The 8,537-nt window shown below is 32.8% G+C and overlaps 1 protein-coding gene across 5 annotated transcripts; it reads right to left on the minus strand.

Annotated features, from left to right (window-relative positions):
• Positions 1 to 407: 407 nt before the first annotated feature.
• LOC110669066 (uncharacterized) lies at positions 408 to 5,579 on the minus strand. Of its 5 annotated transcripts, none has more exons than XM_021830545.2 (3): positions 5,229 to 5,579; positions 4,846 to 4,913; positions 408 to 3,141 (listed from the first exon to the last, which is right to left on the minus strand). In XM_021830545.2, exon 3 carries the CDS (start codon positions 3,008 to 3,010, stop codon positions 731 to 733), a length of 2,280 nt encoding a protein of 759 aa, XP_021686237.1. In that variant the 5' UTR covers positions 3,011 to 3,141; positions 4,846 to 4,913; positions 5,229 to 5,579; the 3' UTR covers positions 408 to 730. The 5 variants fall into 5 exon arrangements, with proteins under 5 accessions (XP_021686237.1, XP_058000005.1, XP_021686228.1 ...); XM_058144022.1 differs by having other exon boundaries at positions 4,837 to 4,913; XM_021830536.2 differs by having other exon boundaries at positions 4,846 to 4,955.
• Positions 5,580 to 8,537: the final 2,958 nt, after the last annotated feature.

Raw genomic sequence — 8,537 nt, forward strand, 5'->3', positions numbered from 1 at the left:
AAAAATATTTTAATTATTTTTTACTAATCGTTTAACGGCAGTTTGTCTCACATTACTTGATTGATTTGAATTCCCCATATATTTTAAATTTGAAGAGCGCAATTGAAGCCAAAAAAAATATAAAGGCGCAATTGAGACTTGGCCAAAAATAAGTGGAAAATCTATACATTTTCTCAGCAAAAATCAAAAGCCAAAAACCAAAACAGAATCATAACAAACAGGCCTCAAGTTTTCCGGTTTTAGCATCACAGAAGCGACATGAGCGTTCTCAATGCAATCAACAAAACAAGCACCAAAATAGATTTACAGTAAATTCTTTTCCCAGTATCATTTTAACATTTACCTTTCAAAATCCTCTTAAATCATTGCTAAATATCCAAAGATGCAAGAAATTGTAACAATTCACAAGCACAAATGACACAATTATATTGGTTGCTGCCAGTGCCAGCAAACTTGATCATGGTCAAGCATGAGTTACAAGTATCCAAATTCAGCATTCGTCAACTCAAAAAAAGAAAGAAAGAAAATTAAAAGGGGACTTCGGAGCATTTGCAGATCCAGTTATGCTGCAAAAAGCCATCCACAGTTTGGATCAGCTTTACAAAATAAAAGGAAAAAAGAAAACCTTACCTATATTGGTGTATCTTGAGCAGTTTGCACTAGCTAATATCTCAGCCTTTTCAGAATGATCTACAACATTGGCTTCCTCAGCCACCTATTTACCAAATCTTTATTTATCATCTTCAGCTTGTTCATCACTTTTTATCACCTCGACCTCCTTGAATGTCGAAGCATTTTCCACCATCTGATCAACCTTTGTTTCTGTAATTTTCGGTGCCATTTCTTCCTCAAATTTCCCAGTAATTTCTACCATTTGTTCCTCGTTAACTTCTGCAATTACCTGAAGAAGTTCCAAAGGAGTAGCTGCTGGATCTAACTCCCGACAACCCTTCGGAGCATTATGAGCTTCTTCACCATTAAGCAAATGATCTGGGACCTGATGAGAGAAGCGAAACATCTCTTCTTTTGGGATCCTCCTAATTTCATTGGGATCCATATGCCTTTGAAAAACTGTCTTGAAACCAGCAACCTTAACAAGAGGAACAACAGACACACCTTGTTCTTCATTGTAGTCATCAAGCACTTCCACCATGTCATATTGGTGAATCACTTCATCTGGAGTATTCTCATCCCAGTCTGAGGACCAGTTCCTATAAAGAGCCCAAACGTCTCCCTTTCCTGGAAGTATGCAAATGACCCCACGAGTGCCTTTTGTCCATTTAACCTTGTGAGAAAAAGAATTTAATGTGTCAGTGATCTCATGTCTTCCAGCCCTGAAATCCCCACAGGTCTTGGGAAAACCAGAAGCTACCCAGTCTACAGAGCTGAATTCACTGTTGCTCCTTGAATTAAGCCAACTAATCCTCATCTTGAACGGCTTCAAGGAGATCACCTTGTGAATTCGAGCATAGTATCGAGGCATTCCATCATCTTCATCATAGGCAGCCCAAACCTGGTCATCACTAAAAGCACTTTCAGTTCGATCCAAATCAAAATTGTGAAAATCAGGGTCTGGAACATTAATTGACATTGGTGCAGGGGCATCTTTAATGGAATCGTCAGAAGAAAAACCCCGGAAAGACTTCTTGCTTTCTTTTGCATCATTCATAATAGTATAGTTATCATGCTTCTTATGATTATTTGCATCATTCCTTACCATAATTTTCTGTTTTTTGTCCTCTTTCAGTTTTACTTGATTTGAGCTCCATTCCTCAAGCTTTTTACAAATATCCATTCGTGCCTTCTCCATCAACATGTTTCGGAGCTCAACAGGTAGCAATTCTCTCTTGCTGTTGGGCTTATTATTAATACTAACCCTTTCTGTCTCAAAATAGCCCCTTCTTTGTTCAGATGCAGTCCCCAAGCCTGATCTTCCATTCCCAGCTCCATAAGAATTCACATAAGTTTTTTCATCAAATCTTCTCCTTTTAAAGAGTTGGTCAGCCTTTCCTTCCTCATGCTCTCTCTTCACATGCTGATGTGCCTGCTGAACCGTGCTTGCAGCTTGAGCAGACGTGGACGGTGAAGCAACTGCAGATCCAGCACTAGCCATCCTAGAAAAATGATTCCACTGGAGATCTGGGCTGTTGGATGAATTTACTCCAAACCCGTCAGGTCCAAAACTTTGAGCAGGTCTAGAACTTTGAGCAACTCCACAATTTCTTCCAACATTACACGGTGTACTATTTGTAGCACGATGTCTTGAATTCTGATGCTTTTGGCGAGAAGAATAATTGGATGGCTTCATAACGCTTGGAGGTGGAGCCTTCTCTACAGCAAAAAAAGCTTCATGACAATTTGGGCATAGGAGGGTGTGATTTAGATAAATCCTCAGATACTCATACTGTGTCTTACATCTGTTGCATATAGTCCAAAAAGTATCAGGTCTTTTATAAGGAGGAGGTGGAACCAAGGTTGGTCCTGTCCGAGTATTCTTGTTCGGAGTCCTTGCATCTGAATTTACAGCACTGTCACTATTATGAAAGCCATTAGCAGTAGATGGTGTTGAGGGATCCTTAGTCTGAGTTGAAACTCTCTGTTGAAGTCCTACCACATTTAATTTCTCATTGTATGCTAATCTCTTAGACTTATCAGATAATATACTCCATGCCTCCGACACCAGCTTAAAAGCAACATCTGCTCCCAAAGATTTGTTTTTTTCCGGATGAAGCATGAGAGCTAGCTTTCTGTACTGTTTCCTGATTGTCTCATCATCAGCCCATGGGTTTACACCAAGCATGCAATACCAATCAATTTCACCACTACCTGTTATTTTCTGTGCAGAGACATGGACATCAAATGTCACCAGCATTTGAGAAAGACCCTCAAGCTCAGGATACAAGTTTTGGGCCTTCAAAGCAAATTTCTTTGCCCCAGCAAAATCTCTTTCTATAAACTTCCTCTCAGCAATTCCTTTAGCCCTGACTGCTTCATCTTTATTACACTCCATATTTCCCTATTTATAACAATTAATTCTCCCTCTCCTTGCTATAGTGTCATCAACACAAAGGATCAGACTCCACAGCCTGTGTTTCTTTCATGCTTGAAGACAAATAAAATGCACCTTTAATTGTTTGCTACCTGCACAAAAAAAATGAAACCAATTTGGTGAAAAAATTGATTAAATAGGAAAATCACCAACTGGACTATTTTTTACGTATTCTTCTAATTTCTATGTGCATTAAATTGCCATAAGTATCCTATATTTTATTATTTTATACTTTTTGTTTTCTCGCCATCTTTCTTACATATCCCTTTAGCCATTTTTTGTTATATTTCTTTTTTCCTTCCGATATATATATATATATATATATATATATATATATATATATATATATATATATATAAGAGAATATTTAACAAGTCAAAGCAAGAAAGACACTTCAAATATTTTTTTCTATTTACTTTATATCTTTAGAAAAGAAGAAAGAGAATTTTTCCTATTATGTTATTCAATACACTATTCAGTAAATAGAAAACTTTAAATGAAAGTATTTGAAAATGAAATTTCTCACACTTATTCTACATTACATTGTCAGAAAAAAAATATTGTATGCATCGATATGAAAATATTTAATACATGAAGCCATGATCTGATAAATATATCAATCTTATTATACATAAATCTCATATTGTGTTCTGGAATCAAAGAAAGATATTTTAGAAGTCTCTTCTATGTCTTATGTTATGACTCCAATAAACTTTTCTCTAGAGAAAGGAAATAGTGATTTATTCCTATAGAATAACTAGGAGAAAGAAACTTTAATTAGAAATATCAGTAGATATTTTCGGAGTCCAAAGAAAAAGAAATATGAAAATGAAAGAAAAAGCAAACTGCTGTTTCAATTTCATCTATATCATATATCGAATTTTAATACCAGAATAGTAGATAGAGTCATGATGCAATAGGTTAGGTCCACTTTTTCTTGTATTGATTTCTAATCTAATTTTTAGATACACCATTGTAATTATAACCATACAATTACCAAATACAACATGACCTTATTCAAATTCAACATTATGTGATGCTTTATTGACTCTAGGACATAAAATAGCAAATTTAAATAAAATAGAAGCATGTTTAACTATTTTAAGCAGAAAAGTAAGTCCCATTCCCATATCCTTAAAAAGTACTAAACATCAGCAAAGTCAATACTCAATAGCTCAATTTACATTTAGATTTTAATAAAAATATACAAAGAGCAGTAAACACACCCACCATTCTCTCACGTAATATTATTTCATACAAACATTACAGGCATTATATTAAAAAGATATACAATTGAGTTGTTACCAAAGGAAAACCATTTAATTATGCCTAACAGATACAACAAGTTACAAGCCCATAAAATTTTATCCAGCATAATGTACAATATCCTATAATTCTGAAAAAAAAAATTGAAGAATATACAAAATGCTGGGTTCACATTCAATATTATGTGGAATACATAGGGTTCTTGTTCAATTAACATTGTTCAATAGTGAATAGACAAAATGATTCCATCAGAAATAACAATTCACAGATTTGTAACATAACTAATCAGTCCACACTGACTGTCCAGTGTGCACTATTACAAGTCCAACTTCTTCCCACATCTGGCAATCTAAGTAACTACAAGGGTTCCTAAAACAGCCTTCCTCTATGTGATAGCCCAACATAAACAGCTAATTGATTACTATGCATTGTATCAATATGATGTGATAGAACTTGAGCAAATTCTTTTAATCCTTTCACAAAGAGACAAACAAATAATAAACTAAAAAAGAAAAAAAAACCTGTAACACCTTTATTTGAATTCAATTCATGGCCTCTTTTAGATGTGGGATCTTACTTGAAGCTGCTCTTGTAAGATCTAGAATGAACCAAATAATTTTAAGTTAAAAACCTGCAGTGCCTGCATGAATCAGTTGCACATGAAGCATTAACCATTGATGGAGATTCATTATAGGATAAATTCCTGATTTAGCATGACATTTTTATATGTAGATTTCACAACTACTGAAAATCGATGAAAAATCAATGGCAAATAAAATTGCAACACATGATGTAATCAACACCCATTTGAACCCAGATATTAACTGGATTAGATAATAAATAAATAAATATAAAAAGAAAATATCGTTTAAATAAAGAAAAACCTCAAGAAAATGCTACTAAAAACACCTACCTCCTAACTCCATGTTTGGATGGTCGAGAATTTCCAGGAATTGAAATATAACAGTCAATGCTATTCCCGTTTTCAAAATTAATGATATCTCACCGGCAGACTTCAAACATAAAGAAAGCAGATCAGAGTCTGCAAGTTTAAATTTCCAGCATTTTCCCCATAACCAAACAAGAAGACAAACAAAACTAGTCAAACCTAGCTGCAGCAGCTGTAAATTAGAGGAGAATAAAAATTTGAATTTGACAAAGTAGATATTCAGTTCTAGGGTTTTTTTTTAGCTCCCAATAGGAGCTAAAAAGTAAAAACTGAAGCTAACGAGCGAAGAAGGTGAGCTCTGCAAATTATGATCGTAGGCTTTGCTGGTTATTAAACTGTAGCGTTTTGGGCTCAATTCTTTGGGCTTTAGATCCACAGAGAAATCCGACAGGTTTTAGAACTTTCCTTACATTTGTTGATTTTATTTTTAGTCTTTATGGATTTTTTTTTTCCTTTACTTTCATTGGCATTAATAATATCATTTAATTTTTTAATTTATTTTAAGAAAAATCTCTCTAATAATTTTTAAAGTAAAATAAGAAAATTACCACTTTATTTTTCTTTTTCTAAATGAAAATATCATTTTACCTTTTTTTTTTCTCTCTTTATTTTAAACTTTTATTAAACAATCCATTTCGAACTATAGGATGAGCTATTGTGGCCTAAGTGTAAAAAAAAGGAAAATAAACTTTTACTTAAACTACCAATTTTAATCAATATGTTTTTTTCAATTTTAACATAATTTCAAATTTTAGTATTTATCAAGAATGAATTTAAGGATTTTGGACGACGATGCGACAAATGACGTGGTAAAAATACTGTTATTATAAATGTTGTTGCTGATGCATTATGAACTAAAATATTGTTATTGTTGTGTAAAAATATTATTATTTTATATGTTGTTACTAACGCGATGCAAACTTTAATAATAATTAAAAAAGTCAAACATTTTTTATTTTTCTCAATTATAGTAAATTTTATTTGGTTCGTTTTAATTATAATTAGTTGACTAATTTTGACATAACTTAGTAAAAGAATTAATGTTTAATTATATATTTGATTGTAAAAAAATTAATATTTATATAATTTACTATAACAAAAAAATAAATTTTCATCTCTCTCCTCATATTTTTTTCAAAATATTTAATGAACTTATTTTTGAAAATAAATAAAATTTTATTATTGTTTAAAAATTATAGATTCATGTAAAAATGTTAAGATATAATAATACCATTATTTTAGCACACATACATTAATAATCAACATATGCATAGATTTGTGTATATTATTGGGTGACTGGATGAAAGAAGAGACAGAGAAAGAAAGAGGCGTGTGTAGAATGAGGGAGAGAGGTCCTCTCCCTAAATTATTATTTTTATTATATTAAGTAACATAACTATAGACTACAGAGCAATAGAAAAGAATGTGAATTATACTAGAAGGATTAGATCTTTAAAAGTAAATGAAGCACTTAAGAGAATGAAAGTAGGTAAAGCCTGTAAACCCGATGGAATACCAATTGAAGTGTGGAAGTATTTGGGAGACATGGGAGTGACATGGTTAACTAAATTGTTTAATAAGATTCTAAACTAAAAAAAAATGCTTGATAAATGGAGAAAGAGTATTTTAGTACCCATTTTTAAAAATAAGGGAGACATACAGAGTTGCTCAAATTATAGGGGAATTAAACTCATGAGCCATACTACGAAGCTGTGGGAGAGAGTTGTGGAACATCAACTACATCATGACACTTCTATCTCTCTCAATCAATTTGGCTTCATGCCCGGTCATTCAACTATGGAAGCGATCTTTCTCATTAAAAGCTTGATGGAGAAATATAGAGATATGAAAAAAGATCTACACATAGCTTTTATCGATTTGGAGAAGGCTTATGATAGTGTTCCAAGAGATATCTTATGGAGAGTGTTAGAACAAAGGAGAATATCTATTAGGTACATACAAGTGTTGAAATATATGTATGAAGGAGCAACTACTTTTGTGCGCACATTGGAAAGGGACACAAGAGATTTTCCTATCTCAGTTGGATTACACCAAGGTTCATGTAACACCCTCACTTTAGCTAGTCCGTGCTTTCGACTGTTTCGGTGATTAATGTCAGTCCAGATAGTCGGAATGTTTGAAACTATATGTAAACTAGAACGAGGAGTCATAAATAATTCAAATAAGTGTAAGAAAAATAAAGGAAAAATTTTAGAAATGAAATACAACCAAGTTAAATGAGCCGGTGCCCCGGTTATGGATGACCCTAATGGGAAGCCCTAAACCCGAGGGAAATTCCGTGAAATAATTTTTGGGACTTCAGAGAAGAGTCATTGAGGTTTTGATGGCACTATAATGCCAAGAAAATGTTTAAAAATTTTTTTAAATCGGAACAGACAATTTTAGTCTGTTAAGCAAAACAAAGGGCATTTTGGTCATTTCGTCTTCAGAGATAATTTTTGGCCAACTTATCCAGTTAAATAAATAATTATTATGACATAAAATATGAATAAATATTACTAAAAATTAAATTAAAAATGAGTAGGAAAGAAAAGAAAAGAAAAGAAAATGAATAAAAATTGGAATTATGACATAGGATGATGTCATTTAAAGTCTACCCACTAATCACCATTCAACAAATTCATCTAAACCACATAAAAGGGGATGAAAAATAAAAGCTAAATTTGCCATCTCCTTCCTTTTACCATTCAACCGAAACCCATTCCCATTTCTCTCCATTGATTTCTTCCATTAAAGCTCCAAATCCCACCTAATTTCACCGTAAAACCCTTCACTAAAAATTATTCTTACATCTTGGAAAGGTGTTTGGCAGCCAAGAAAATCAAAGAAAGTAAAGGAAAATTGAAGATTGGGTGAGGGAAAATTCTGCTCACAAGGTTAGTGCATAAACCAGTTTCCTTCCTTCTTCTTTAGTTAAAATTTAGTTGAATTATGATGAGCTTACATGAATATTTATGGAATCGAGGTATGTATGAAGGCATGGAAAATTTGAAGGAACGGAAGCGTGAAAAACACAAGTTTATACCATTGAATTCAAAAATTTTCACCTAGGGTCACATGCATCATGCAAGATTTATTTTTATCTATTTGATTTCAATGATAAACAACATATTAAAACTCTTTTAATATGTTTTTGGATCTGTATTTGCCATTTAAGATTTTAAAATTAATCAGATTAATTTTAGAACCCTAGATTAAATCAAGAACGATTACACTAACCTCTTGATGTGCTGCAGCGAGTCTGCGCCATTG

Source organism: Hevea brasiliensis, chromosome 3 (genome assembly GCF_030052815.1).
Source record: "Hevea brasiliensis isolate MT/VB/25A 57/8 chromosome 3, ASM3005281v1, whole genome shotgun sequence".
Taxonomy (NCBI): domain Eukaryota; kingdom Viridiplantae; phylum Streptophyta; class Magnoliopsida; order Malpighiales; family Euphorbiaceae; genus Hevea; species Hevea brasiliensis.